Here is a 15,243-nt window from a genome sequence, read left to right as displayed (position 1 = left end):
GCCCTAAACCTTGGGGTTTTAGGTAAACTTGGCATGAAATGTTTTATTTTATTGGGTCACACCTATAGGCCATTATTATATAAAAAACCCCATTAAATATTTTTTTGAATAGCAACCCCCTTCCCAAGTTTGTTAAAAATATAACACTCAAACTGTTCACGTTACCACGTAAGACTACCTTGTATTTTACAAAAAAAATGAATTCAGATCTCGTTTTTTACGAAAAGTGAGTTTTACGTATTTATTATTGTTTTTATCTATACTTAAATAATTTTATCTAAAAAATTGATGGGTCTCGCGTTCTATAAAACACGAGGTCCAATAAACGCGTTTTGTAGGACACAAAATAATCTAACGTGGGCAGTTTGGGGGTCATTTTCTAACAAATTTTGAAAGGGGTTGCTATTCCAAAAAAATATTTAATAGGGGTTTTTTTGTTAAATAATACCCACTTATTGAGTAGTTTCTATCTTGATCATTTAACAATTATTTTTTCAAAATCATACTTGACGTTTAAATTTTAATTAATCTATTTAGTTACATAGTTGTGATAAAATATATGTCGACAATAATATCATCATTGTTATAAATCTTTATGAGTCAAAAAAACATAGTCATAAAAAACATAAAGAATTGTGATAAAATTCATTAAAGTTGTCACTAATATAATAGTGACAAAGTTATTAATGACGATATATGACAAGTCAAAAATTGTCAATGTGATATTCAATGACTAAATTTAATACTTATAACTATCATTCTTAGCATAACTGAAATACGTTTTCTTGTAGTGAATCAAATCAGAGAAAAATGAATAAGTTCAAGTACTCCACCACAAATTTAACCAAGTCAGTTTTGCCGATAAATACAATTGAGTGAAATAAAGAAAGTGAGTTATATTCAAAGTACAAATTTCTCCTTTGATGATTCATGCAATAATGGAGATATGGTTTGTTTGGCTTTTCGTCATCTCCTTCATTGGTGTAAGTGTGGGCAACTGGATTCATAGGTGGAGGAACCCTAAATGTAAGGGCACACTCCCTCCAGGTTCCATGGGATTCCCACTTATAGGAGAGACGGCTAGCCTTTTTGTCACTTCCAAATCCATTGACATCCATCCTTTCCTTGATGAAAGACATAAAAGGTGACAAAACAACCCTTAAATTAACATTACTCAACTATATATATACATTTCAAGAAACTAGTTATGTAGCCCATTTTCATATGGTTTTAGGTACGGTCCGTTGTTCAAGACGAGCATAGCCGGTGGCGGTATCGTCGGATGCCAATTTCAACTACTTGGTACTGCAACAAGAGGGGAAGCTCATCGAGCTCTATAACATGGATTCCTTCACGCAGATGGTTCACGAAGACAGCATGAATAATTTAGGTGGCTCCTTTCACAGGTACCTAAGGCGCTCCGCTCTCAGTCACTTCGGAATTGAGCCTCTCAAACGTAACCTGTTGTCTGAGTTTGAGGATGTAATAAGCAATGGATTGCATGAGTGGACCAAACAGCCGGAGTTTGATGTAAAACGTCGCACTGTACCCGTAAGCAATTCTAGTATATATAACCAGATGATGGTGATTCCATATTCCCATTATGCATGCATGCATGCATGTATGTATGTATAATGTATGTATGATTTTTATTCATGGTTGGAGTATTTGCAGATGTTATTTGGTTTGGCCTCACAGATACTGGAGTCATAGACCAGAAGAAAATCTAGGTGAAGATTTAAACATGTTAGCGAGGAGTTATGACGTTTCCCTTATATTTCCCCGGGACTGCTACAGTTAAAAACCAACCGTTGATTGAAAGTTTTGAAAAATAATTTTTCACATAAATATTAAATTTAATTGCATATATATATAAACTATAGCATCATTTTAATAAATGAACGAACACAAACGTAGATGTATTTGTCTATTTGGTTCTCTCATGTTCACTAATAAACTCGTTTGAAAGCTCGTTTATTTATAAACTCATTTATATGGTTCTCATTTTCCTTATATTTTTTTACATTTTAAATATCGACGAAGGCGTAGACTAAATAAATACAGTTTGAACTTTGGAGTTCAAACTGTAAAGTTTAAAGAGTTCAAGAATTGGTCTCCTAATTTCATCATTTTTCTTGACTGAGAAATAAATGAACGTCAATCAAATATCTCCGCAGATATTAAATGAATATGTTCACCAACACTAAATGAATTAAATACAAACACCTTAAATAAATGAATACAAACACGATATTAGAAATCTAAACGAACCGAACCCAATATGAATGACTTCAAAAATAAAAAAACGAACACGCGTTCAAGCATAAAGACTACTCTTTACACATGCAGAAGAAGAGAAAAGCATTAAAGCTGTCGAGAAGGTTGGTAGAAGAGAGGATGGAGTGGTACGGTCGCAGTAACTATGCTGAAGGTTACAATAAAAATGGAGACTTTCTTGACCAAATAGTGGGAGACATTGGAAAAGAAGCATATCTGACGAAAGAATTCGTGCCCTTCTGTTTGGGTTAACCCTGGCTACTGTTGAGACCATCTCGCCCGCTATCGCTTTGGCCACTCTCTATCTGCTCGACAACCCCTGCATTTTGCAGCAATTAACTGCTTGTTCATGTGCGCTTGTTTCTTACTGTTTTACATTAAATCGATACTTGAGAGTGTGTATTTGCTATCCTGCAGGAGGAGCACGAGGAAATTCTCAATAAGAGACAAGATGCCAGTTCTGGAATTGTATGGGAGGATTACAAATCCATGACTTTCACTCATTACGTGAGTTTGATTACGTTCAACAAATCTAGATCGAATAGTGCAGAGATCGACATTTGTTTATGATAATTTTCTTTATATTTTACAGGTCATTAATGAAACACTTAGGTTGGTAAATGTCCTTCCAGGGATGCTGAAAAAAGTCATAGCTGACAGTCACGTTAATGGTAACTCATAATAGCAAACACATACATACATACATACATGCGTGGATGCATACATCCTTTTTCATAATAATAACTAAAATTGCAGGATATACAATAACTAAAGGTTGGATCCTCTTGGTTAATTCCTTATCTCAACATCTTAACTCTGATACATACGAAAATCCTCTTACCTTCAACCCTTCAAGATGGAAGGTAATGATCATTCAATTAATATCTCATTATCTTATTCAAAAAGCTATTGAATTGATTGTTTGAAACGATAAAAAAACATTGGAAGCAACACAAGGAGAAAGCACTTCATACCATGTGGAGGAGGGAATAGGCCATGCGCTGGTACAGAGTTCAGCAAGGTTCTACTGGCTGTCTATATACACGTCTGGGTCACCAAATTCAGGTATGTTTCGAACTAGGCTTAATCTAAGATGGTTTTACTGGCTGGCTTAATCTATTTACAGGATGACAAAAATGAAGGGAGGGGAGGTGGTTCGTTCACCACTTTTGGAATTCCCAGATGGTTTCTATGCTAAAAGTTTCAGAAATGTGTACTAAGCTGCACTAGCCCTATTCTTATGTGTGTTCAAGACATTAGTCATCAGTAAAATATTAATAATGTTACCACTATTATTTGGTAAGGATAGCATCACATTTGAACCAGAGTGTTCATGTTGCTCTCAGCTGTTCCAAGACTCGTTTATTTATCAACAATGAACATAATATTGTACATAAAACTGCAAAGTGATCCGAATTCAAATGCAAACTCACTTTACTATCATCTCATGGCATGTTCTAGGGTAACAAGGACGGGGACAAACATCAGTACTGGCTGATCTACTGGCATACGAAAAGCAGTACTTTGGCTAGCTCTAAGGCTTTAGGGCGTCCGAAAAACTTCTCCACGATTCCAAGTGCAAACTCCATGGAAGTTCCAGGCCCCCTGCTTGTAATCAGGTTTCCATCCACCACAACTCTGTTGTCAATGAAACTCTGATCCGACAGCTTGTTGCACATTGCAGGGAAAGCCGTGGCCTTCTTGCCCTGGGCAATATCAGAATACCACTGTTAAACATCCAGAGATGTCGATGCTCAATCGCCTAGTTATAAGTTCTTAGGTATCAAAGTACTAGAATTGCTTAATCAGACTATGAAGTATCTCGATTTTTAAACATGAAACAAGTTTTCTTAGCATGTAAATTTTATATAATCAAAACAACAAAACGTTAACATTATCAAAGATTATACCTTAAGTAAACCATGGGGCTCCAAGACCAAAGCTGGAGATGCACATATAGCCCCGTAGGGTTTGTTTGATTCTGCTTGGTTCTTTAGCAAGTTCACCAGCTTATCAGAGTTGGCAAATGCTTGGGCCCCGCCAAGACCTCCCTGAAAACATGAAGGACCAAGTTTAAAATATATCATGGAGAAAGAAAGTTAGCAGAATCAGAGAGCATGGAGCATGAAAGAAATCCTACATACTGGCAAGACTATAAGGTCATATGACAGCTTAGCAGCTTCATCAAGAAGCATATCTGCCACTAGTTTGACTTTTCTAGAAGCAAGAATTTCAAGATTGTTTCCAACAGAGGCCACCACGACATTTGCCTTAGCACGACGCAGAATGTCGATGATCATAACGGCTTCCATTTCTTCTGAGCCATCAGCGATTGGTACTATAATCTGAAATTTTAATGAAACAGAACCTTTAGTAAAGAAAAGAACCCCAAATTTTGGAATAATAGTACTGAAAGGAAGACAATTTTGAATGTCAAAACACTTCAAAGTTGGAAATGAGTATCTGAATGAACTAGGCAACTAACTGCATAGAATCTGCATTAAAGGGCACACCATACGTCGGCACGCTAGATTACAAACAGGAAAAGCATCCAATATTGGAGAGCAAGTGCTCTTGCATGTTTCAGAGCTTAAATGATACTTTATGAATCAAAGAAGAAAATAGAATTGCAGAGATTGACAGATGAAAGTCAGCTCTCATTACACCGTTCTTTCTAAACTTCACTAACTAGTAATTCTTCTCGTCATTGAAACTCTTTAGAATCAAGAATTGGAATTCTATTTGAGTATCATAATTAGAGTATTGGAGGAAAAAAATCTGGCATTAACCACAAAGAATATACACATAGGCCCACATCAGAATGAAGATCAATAGAATATACACATAGAAATACTTCAGAACGAAGACCAATACATCCAATATCATACAAAATTTGATAAGATGTAAACAATAACAGCACCAAAACCTCACCTGGGGAACATCATTGTATTTCCATTCCACAGGATTCAGCTCAGTTATTGAATACTCGTCACCATGGTTAGGACGCATCACCTGAAGATAATCAATTCCACTTCAGCAAATAGTGGTATCATTAATTGGAAGCTTCCAATTAGCCTGATGGCTTCAAAAGGAATGCACAAATAACGACTGTAGTACGTAGTAGTGCACATACCAATGGCCCAGAAACTTCATCAGCTTTATCTTTCCCATACAATTGCTCGATCAGTGTTACAGCAAACTCCATTGTAGTGCCAGGCCCACGACTTGTCACAACTTTGCCATCCTGCTGAACTCTTGATTCAACGGCTGTTGCACATGATTTCAATTGCTCCATAAATGCTGGGTAACAAGTAGCCTGCCAGAAGCAATCATGAATTCCGAGTTCAATCACACAACATTATGTCAAACAAAAGCATGCAACAAAGCAAATAACATGATCTCTGAAATAACATAGCTAAACAATTTAACATTTGGTACTCACTTTCAGTCCCTTCAACAGACCCCACGAACCAAGCGCAACTGCAGGTGAAGCACACACAGCAGCATACAGCCGCCCATCTGCAGCCTGCTTTTTCACAAGACTTTCAAGAACTCCACAATCTTTAAGGTTGGTACCACCAGGCATGCCTCCCTAAATCAAAAAACATATATCAATTAATTATTAGTTTACTTCCAAAAGTAATAAAAAAACAATAATTAACCAAAAAAGAAGTCTAAATTTTCAAATTTAAACCAATTACTGTTTTAAATTTTCATACATATGCATTTTGCAGTCAATACCAAAAAAGTAAAACCTGAAGAAGAAAAGGATGAAAAAAGCGGAATAATATACTTACAGGAAGCGCGATGAGATCGAAAACAGTATCCTTACAATCAGAGACGAGAGCATCAGCGACAATTTTTACACCGTGACAAGCATCAACACGAATATCTTTCTCGACGGAAGCCACCGTGACGTCAGCCCCCGATCTCCTCAACACGTCGATCGTGATCACCGCTTCCATCGGTTCCGTACCGTTCGCAATCGGTACCAAAACCTGAACAATCGAAAAATCAAACTCAAAATCACAACTTTAAAAGTAAAAAAATAATTATCATTCATATTTTATAATTACTTGTTTAGCCATAGTGTTCGGAGGAACTGAGACAGAGCAGGAGAAACTATGGGATTTGAGAAGAGAGAAACGGAAATGGTGAAGCTTAGGAGCTAAAGGAATATATTGATGAGCCAAGTGGCGTATTTGTAATAATCCCATTTTTTTTCGGATCTGTCAGTTTTTTTCTAGATGGATCGACTCGGCTCCCTTTCTGGGAAGGGGCTAGATTTCAGTAGCGCTCGGATATGGCGGCAATGGATTCGATAGTTAAGATTAACGGTTTTGATTTTGCCACCTCTTTAATGATTGTTAATTAAATTATATTTTAATTATATCTATTAGTATATCATTGTATTCAAGCGCTCACTCAATAACAAAGGTTCACTTAATGGTATCATATAAACAGATGTTCGATCTACCAAATACTATTTTGAAATTAAATTTTATCATATCACGATGTTAATATTCAGCTTAAACGATCATAAAATTTGTAATGAAAATAACAAATTTAAAACATAAGAATAGTAAAATGATTATTTTGTTATTTTTAATAATCATAAAATTCAATAAAGAAATATTTTATAGTTGATGGATCGTTTTGTAATTTTTATTAATTTATATATTAAACGAAATAGTACCTTATAGGGACCATTTGTACATTTAACCCTTTTTTATTGTTACTTTCTTTTATATAATCATTGATTCTTTCTTTCACATGCAAGTATTATTGGATGGTGGAATGCTTTTTCACACTTGGAATTTATATGAAAATTAATTTTTGAGAATTTATATTTCATATTATATGTTCATATGCTGTTATATAAAAAATCGATTATCTATTTTCTTTAATAAATTCACTTATAAATCAACAAATATTATATATACACTCAAACTTACGCCTGTAAACGAACAGAACGCACACGAACGGAGGTATATTCATGTTCGTTCATTTAATAAATAAATGAACATAAACGAACAATTTTTTTTTGTTCATGATCGTTCATTAAGGAATATAGTTTGTTCATGTTCGTTCATTTAAATGATAAACGAACATAAACGAATGTAAACGAACACAAACGAACGAACATAATAAATGAACATAAACGAACAACACAAATACAAAAACAAACTTATTCGAACACAACAAATTAATGTAAAAAAAAGTAAACAACAAGAATAACAACTTAAAATTCATTAATATAACCTGCAACTTTAAAGTTAATTTGTTCAAATACGAAAAAAAACATACATAAATCATAAATAACCTATATGAACATAATAAAGTCTTAAAGTTAATTTGTTCAACAAAACAATCTTCTTAAAATCCAAACAACTTTAATAATCATCGTAACATATTCAACTTACCATCTGTTCGAACATAAATTAACATAAATGAACGAACATAAATGAACGAACATATAATCGAATGTTCACGAACGTAAATGAACGAACGAGCCCTTTGTTCGTGTTCGTTCATTTAATTAAACGAACACAAAATCTTGTTCATGTTCGTTCATTTAATAAAACAAACTTCTCGCTGCACGATTCATGAACGGTTCGTTGAACGTTCAGTACACTAACCTACAATATTTTATATAATTAAGATTCAGTCATGATCGTCTAAATGAAAGCCACATCATCCTTTCTGTTATAACATAAAAAATACACAAATTCCTCCAATTAATCTAATATAATCTAATTCTAGATTAATTATAATTAAAAACCTAAATCAAATTATAGCCTAAACTAATCTTAAACTCAAATCCAAAATCTTCATCTTAATTTATCTAAACTTGAACCAGTTTAATTATATACTTAGCCCGCAGATCAAATCAAATTTACAGTTATGCCATCATCCCCCAAATTCTTCCGCTCCCGCCTTTCGCCGCCGGCCAAGCGCCTCACCAGAACAACGCTCCTCATCGTCTTGTCCGTCCTCTCTTTTCTCTTCGCCCTCTACACTTTAATTTCCACCAGTGGGTGCGGCCACCGTTGTCTATCTGACCTAAGAACCGTCCGGGTCCTTTGGGATCGACCCGGGAACGTGGATAAAGGCGGTGCTGATGCTGGAGATGCTGATAATGGGTTCCGAAGGCATAACGTTATGGGATTTGTTGGGATCCAAACCGGTTTCCGTTCAGCTGGTCGGAGACGGTCGTTGAGGAAGACTTGGATGCCTTCGGATCGCAAAGGCCTTCAACGGTATGTAATCTTCTTCTTTTTCTGTAATTTATTTTCAAGTGGAATTAAATCTTCAGCTTGAATTTTAGAACAATTAAGCTCTGTTTAGTAAAGCAAAGTTATAATTTTCTTCGAAATTATGGAAAGAAGGAATAATGTTTTAATTAACCCAATATTTTAAATACAAATATAATTTATTCTTTTTTCTATATTTATGTTTTCAGGTTGGAAGAATCAACAGGATTAGCTTTTAGGTTTATAATTGGTAGAACAAATGATAAATCAAAGATGGAAGAGCTGGGAAAAGAAGTAGCAGAATATGATGATTTCATTTTGTTAGATATTGAGGAGGAATACAGTAAACTCCCATACAAAACGTGAGCTTGATTTTCTCCGAATTTTTCGGTTATCGAATTACTCATATTCTTCATTTGAAGGAAGATCCCTTACTTTCGAATGTCTGATTCAGGTTAGCATTCTTTAAAGCTGCCTATGCACTCTATGATTCCGACTTTTATATCAAAGCTGATGATGACATATATTTGAGGCCAGGTGACTTGATTAGTTGACTCTTTTATGCATGTGTTGCAGTGATATTCTTTGCCTTCATATAACCTGTTTATGTGGTTAATTGACAATGGCCTGTTATCGATTTGCAGATCGACTATCACTTCTGATAGCGAAAGAACGTTCTCACCCTCAGACTTACATTGGATGCATGAAAAAGGGCCCAATATTTACCAATCCTAAGCTGAAATGGTTAGTATTTTCGAGTATTTACTGCTTTACCCTACGATTTAGATATCTACAGATTTCGACTGTCTCTTTACTTCTTGGTTCGAGTAAGTGTCTCTCCTCATTTAATGGGATTGCCTTGTGTAGTACATAATGTTGCAACATACCTTTCCTGTTTTTATCTTTCCTCTGCATTTTACTCGTACATGCATTTTTAGGATAGGATTTGAAGATTTCTTTTTAAAGAGATATGTCAGTTTTCTGTTTAATCATTTTAGACAAGATTTAGCATTGTCTAACACTAAAAGGATCGGCTTTATATTAGCAAAGATATTCTTATATTGTAGAGTGATTAGATGTGGCTAAATTATGCAGGTATGAGCCATTATCCCATCTATTAGGTTCGGAGTACTTTCTTCATGCCTATGGTCCTATATATGCTCTTTCTGCCGATGTCGTTGCAAGTTTGGTTGCTCTGCGGAACAACAGGTATTCTTAATTATTTCAGAACTAATCTCATAATTTTCTATCAAACATTTTTCTCTTTTCATATGTTTCTTGTCCCCCTCCTTTTCTATTTTCGTATCAGGGTTTCAGGTGCTGGCAATGTAGGTTTTCCCCCTAAACATTGGCTAATCTCAATCCTTCTTTCGAACTCAACACGCTTAGTCTAAAATGTTACTCGATTGTTTGAACTCTTGTCCTGAACTGTTGCATCATGACCAGCTTTTTTCTTTCTCGAGGCAGCTAATATAACCGAAAATTTGTGTATTACGATCAAGCTTTTTATCTTTCCGTTCTCCTTTGTTGTGATTGAGGAGGTTGTGAGGGGTTGGGTATAATGGAAATTGTAGATTTTCTTTAAAAATAGTTGAATATTCTGAAAGCTTAATCCAATATTTATTTTGCAATTTGTTACTCATTTTTCATAACATTGGTTGAGGTAATGTTACTAAATGATGTATTCGTTACTTTTCAGATATCTGATCTGTTTATGAATTCTTCTATTTTGTATAAATTGCAGTTTTCGGATGTTTAGTAATGAAGATGTTACAATTGGTGCATGGATGCTTGCGATGAATGTAAACCATGAGCATAACCGGAATTTGTGCGAGACATCATGTTCGCAGACATCTATAGCTGTCTGGGATCTCCCCAAATGTTCAGGTTGGTAATTAAACCATACAAACTGGTGTACCAATAGTCATTCTAGGCTGGCCAATGATCACCGAGGATTTTCGTGGCATAAATGGTTTATATTGCCGCAATTTTTCATAGTATTCTTCCATCAGTCTTATGGCGGTACACCAGGTGATCCACGGATATACAACATTGTAGGCGATATGGACCTACTTGATCATTGATCGATGGAAAATTTTCGAATCCTTTAAGCTGAAAATGGTTGCGTCATAGAACAATGGCTTCGGAATCTATATATAAGTTGTGTTCTAACGTTACTCTTGTTTCGTAGGGCTATGTAATCCAGAGGCAAAGCTATTGGAACTCCATCAGCAAGAAATCTGCTCAAATAGTTCAACGTTGCCATCGGACGATAATTAGTTTTTTTGGGTCTAAATTCACACCGATTTTTCTCATCTGGACTAGGTGTTCAGAGAACTGCTCACTCTGCAAGTTGATCTTGCTGCCATGGTACACATCTTAACTTCCCTCCTCCAATCATACCAATCCATTTCTTTCTTCTAGAAACGTTTTCAGTAACATACAAATCTTCTTTTTACCGACGATGTATGTCGCCGATATGTTTTTACGGTACCATTCTTTTTACCATTTTTAAAGGTCGAAAACGAGAAGCCAGTTCACATGGTTTTGTTGCCTATTGTAAAATGTTCTCTGCTACAGATAGTGATACTGATGAAGTTTAACGTAACCAAATACAATACAACATTAAAGATCAAAATACATGATCATAATACACATAAGCAGCAGCAACAAAAGCTTATCGAACCTAATCTACGCACATCAAATGACTAAAACTCTTCGGTCCAACCAACGGTCGAGCCGAAAAGTTCGATCTTCTTTTGTGCTGCAAGTGTGTATATCGGAGCACCATCGACACCATCCTGTACGACTCGGAAGATAATTTTGTCACCTGGGCTGAGACGTTTGTCTCGAACGTATTTACGCCAATCTTTCTGAAAAACCGGCTTGGCATAATCGTCCCCTTCTCTTCTGATATAGTACCCGAAATTCTCCCAAATGTTACCCGAAACATCACGGACCGGGAAAGTCATTGTATATCCCCCTTCGTAATCGGGTAGATGCTTGACGAAGTCGGTCGGAATTGCCACTTGCTTCTTAACATCAACCTCGGTCAGGTATTTCTCAAAGTAAGCCATGGATGAAAGAAAATGAAACCGTTCGGTTGAATACAACCATATCCCTCGTTTATAAACATCGCTCCACATATGATCGCGATGAGCTTATCGATCGGATGATTTGATAATCGAACATCCAAAAGTTGTTTTGTTTTCTTTCAATCGTAAGACATGCAAAGGGTTCGAAATGCAGCATGCAAGTTAACGCAAGGTGCTCGTCAGAAAGTGTTATTTGTACGATGATTTCTCTCGCCTGCAACAAGAAATATATCCATTGACGGATGCATGTACATCTCAGGTGGGCACGTGCCCATTCTAGAATCCGAATTTCTTTATACTAGTTATTCATTTTATTGAAAGTGTTCACCTTAAAATTTTATTGTGCCTATCCTGGAATTTGAATTTTTTTATATTAGTTGTTCATTTTATTGAAAGTGTCAACCCCAAAATTTATTCGTGTCTTCTCCGTACGATTTTTTTATTATTAATAATAATATATATATGTGCCCAATCTAAAAAAATATTTTTAGATCCGTCGTTGAATATATCATCAAATAGTGTGACGTCACTTTATCTATATATCCTTTTTCTAGAAGAGAATCAAAGGGTTGATGATTCTATTTTATAGAAGAAAACCAAAATCAAAAAATGATTACTAAATAAACAGGCGTACGTTTTTGACCATTGCATGCTCGTAGCACTCGAGCTTGTTGCGGCCCAACTATTGGCAGTCTCGCGCCAACTATGGATATGCAATTAGCCAATTATGTGCATATATATATATATATATATATATATATATATATATATCTAGTTACGATCTACTTACACAAGGTAAAACTCTTTAGTTTTATACAAATTTAGGACCGTTGGATGAGAGGAATCAAAGATTGAGATTAACTCGTTGGATGAGAGAAATCAAAATTTGATCCAATACCAAATAGACGATAAATTGAGACATAGTATAAACATAAATTACTCATCTAAACTTAATTGTATAACAAATTACATAAAACTTGATCCAATACCAAAAAAGAAATAACACTAACATGACACATTCGTCAAAATATCAAAATCTACATGAAATAAATTATTAATATACAGAAAAATAAAGCTAACATAACATGAATATATGATACAAATATTTGAAAATGCACTAAAATTATGTTAAATAGATGAAGAATTGAGCAACAGAAGCGAAAACAAACAAGGCACATAATTTTTATCCAGAAAAATAACATAAACATGGTATAAACATATGAATATCAAAATTTATATGATATGAATCAGGGATGGATCTAGGAGGGGCGGTCGGCCTCCCTAAAAATCTAAAATTATCATATATTTTAGATTTTTTTCTATGTATTTTCTATTGAAAATATGTTTTCGCCCCCTGAAATTTTGTAAGTTCAAGTTTGCCTCCGTAACATAAAATCATACGTCCGTCCCTGATATGAATTACACGATGAAGTGATTGAAGATGTTTTGGAGGAAGTGTTTCGTACCAAACAAAAGTCCAATCACAGACGAAAATGCAGCACCAAAAGAAACAACATATCGACCTGGATATGATATGAAAGAGATGTTATGAAGATGTTACATATGCATAGACGTTCAACATTTTCGTTTTCTTCTTTCACTATTATTGAAGTGTGTTCGCCGTGTGGGTTCCTTTTTAAGCTTATCCAACTCCAATAATTCTTTTCGACGATGCGACGAGTCTCAATTTATTTTGTGAAAACTCGATTTTGTAAAAGAAATGTTTCGGAGTCGCCATCGACCTTTTGAGTTAGGTAGGTCGAATACTCAAAAATTTTATTTTAAAAGAATTTTAGTTTTTTTTAAGAAAACGTCATTTTAAAAGATTTAGTGAAACCAGAAATTTATTTTTTAGTAAAAAAAAGATTCGGAGGTCGATTATGTTGGAAAGATGAGCACCCCACAACGCCCAAGCACGTTGATGATGGATATGATGACAAAGGATTTGGGACCGGAGTTGGAAATTTAATGATGGATGTATTGCAGGTTCGACAATGCAGTTACAGCTACAGAGAAGGCTGGGCAGGTTGATGCTCGAAATGTTGAAGTTATGTTGTTCACTAAAGTTCAAGTGATCATTTTATGATAAAATTATATTTAATGACACGTATGTGCGAACTTTGAATATTAAATAAAAAGTTAGATATCTAAATATTTATTTATATCAAGTGATTTTAGTGATTAAAAATAATGTTATTTTTCTTAAAAAATTCAGAATCAAGCTAGCAGATATTCATTCTCCTATCCCCATCCCCACATAATATTTTTGTATCTACCACCCACAACGGGTAAAATGTTCAAATTCACACTCGCTCACGCGTGTATATTCTCAAACCCATTACCTAACTAGATACCCACCACTCATCATGTATTTGTCTGTATTCGTTCATACCCTCCAATTTGAGATAAGTGAAATGACAATCTTCAATTCTAAAAATGTTTATACCTAACATTTGGTTAAATTACAAGTGATGTTCTATAAAATATTAAGATTTACATAATAATCTCTGAAATTATAATAATTAAATTTATAATTGTCCAAAATTTATATGGTGGGTAGTAATGGGAGGATAGATGCGGGACTTCAAACCCATCACACTCTCTCTAACTAAGGCGAGTATGACCTTTTATATCCACGTCCGCCCACTAGTCACTAAACTTATATCCATTCGACCCCAATTAGAGCAAATACGGTACGAAATCCACTAAATTATATTAGCTTACCATCCCTAAATCAAACAATTGCATCTATAGATATACATTATCAGTAACTAAGAAAAGTTATGAACATATAAATAGAAAATATTAAAAAAATAAAAATATCTGAAGCTGGAGTTCGTCATCTTAATTTTAATGAATTTAACGTTTGTTGAAGTGATATTGTGTCTATACAACAAGATTATATAAAGAAAAGTGATAAGGTATATCGAAAAGTGTTAAGGTATAGCGGAAGTCAGGATGGCCGAGTGGTCTAAGGCGCCAGACTCAAGTTCTGGTCCTCGTGAGAGGGGGTGAGTTCAAATCCCACTTCTGACAAAAAGGCATTTTCCTCATCCCCCCCAAAAAAAAAAAACCGTAAAGACCCTACAACTTTAACCATACCAAGAGGCTTCCCTTGAATTAAAATCTATATAGCCTTATTTTCTACCCTTTTTTTGTAAATTTATTTGAGAGATCATTGTACTACTTATAACTTTAACCATCCCAGTCCAGTCCCACTTCTTTTTGCCTAGTGTGTTCCAGGTGATTGAACCAGCATCTACTAGGAATTTGAGGCTGGTATATTGTGGTGGTCTCTATTCAAGACAATATGTAACTTTGTGACGTCTTCAACCAAGACATAAATGACGACCCCGATAGGATCACTAGAATTACCAGCTGTTGTAACTGTTGACCTTGGAGCTGAAACCAAAAGTGAAGCAGTACTAGTTGAGCAGGCTCTGGAGATTTCCTCTGCGGAAGTCGGAGGTGAAAATCAATCAAGTGCGCGGAAGCCGTCGAAGGATCAATTGTTAGACGATGAAAACAAGCTTCCCGAAAAATGAAGGAAAGCCTGCAGACGTGGTTCCTTTGATCACAAGTAGTTTTGATGCAAGAAAAGAAGCTTGTGGCGAAAT

General features: G+C 35.1%; 2 protein-coding genes, 1 long non-coding RNA gene, 1 other non-coding gene and 1 pseudogene across 4 annotated transcripts; 3 read left to right on the top strand and 2 right to left on the bottom strand.

Annotated features, from left to right (window-relative positions):
- Positions 1 to 905: 905 nt before the first annotated feature.
- LOC120155414 lies at positions 906 to 3,497 on the top strand (annotated as a pseudogene).
- A 127-nt stretch (positions 3,498 to 3,624) lies between these two features.
- LOC120155382 (protein DJ-1 homolog B-like) lies at positions 3,625 to 6,517 on the bottom strand. The gene is made up of 8 exons (XM_039166947.1): positions 6,354 to 6,517; positions 6,075 to 6,275; positions 5,720 to 5,869; positions 5,411 to 5,593; positions 5,209 to 5,289; positions 4,422 to 4,622; positions 4,188 to 4,328; positions 3,625 to 3,983 (listed from the first exon to the last, which is right to left on the bottom strand). Exons 1-8 carry the CDS (start codon positions 6,492 to 6,494, stop codon positions 3,777 to 3,779), a joined length of 1,305 nt encoding a protein of 434 aa, XP_039022878.1. The 5' UTR covers positions 6,495 to 6,517; the 3' UTR covers positions 3,625 to 3,776.
- Positions 6,518 to 8,139: 1,622 nt separating this feature from the next.
- Positions 8,140 to 11,099, top strand: LOC120155384 (probable beta-1,3-galactosyltransferase 14). The gene is made up of 7 exons (XM_039166952.1): positions 8,140 to 8,537; positions 8,741 to 8,893; positions 8,986 to 9,068; positions 9,176 to 9,275; positions 9,627 to 9,740; positions 10,276 to 10,418; positions 10,723 to 11,099. Exons 1-7 carry the CDS (start codon positions 8,182 to 8,184, stop codon positions 10,809 to 10,811), a joined length of 1,038 nt encoding a protein of 345 aa, XP_039022883.1. The 5' UTR covers positions 8,140 to 8,181; the 3' UTR covers positions 10,812 to 11,099.
- Positions 10,966 to 12,602, bottom strand: LOC120155385. The gene is made up of 3 exons (XR_005518962.1): positions 12,590 to 12,602; positions 11,561 to 11,563; positions 10,966 to 11,120 (listed from the first exon to the last, which is right to left on the bottom strand). It is a non-coding gene; the product is annotated as an uncharacterized LOC120155385 (long non-coding RNA).
- A 1,976-nt stretch (positions 12,603 to 14,578) lies between these two features.
- On the top strand, positions 14,579 to 14,662 carry TRNAL-CAA. The gene has a single exon. It is a non-coding gene; the product is annotated as a tRNA-Leu (tRNA).
- The last annotated feature ends 581 nt before the right edge of the window (positions 14,663 to 15,243 follow it).

Source organism: Hibiscus syriacus, unplaced genomic scaffold (genome assembly GCF_006381635.1).
Source record: "Hibiscus syriacus cultivar Baekdansim isolate YM2019G1 unplaced genomic scaffold, ASM638163v2 tig00111191_pilon, whole genome shotgun sequence".
Lineage (NCBI taxonomy): Eukaryota > Viridiplantae > Streptophyta > Magnoliopsida > Malvales > Malvaceae > Hibiscus > Hibiscus syriacus.
Note: the sequence above shows the minus strand (reverse complement) of the source record. Positions and strands in the feature narration are given on the sequence as shown.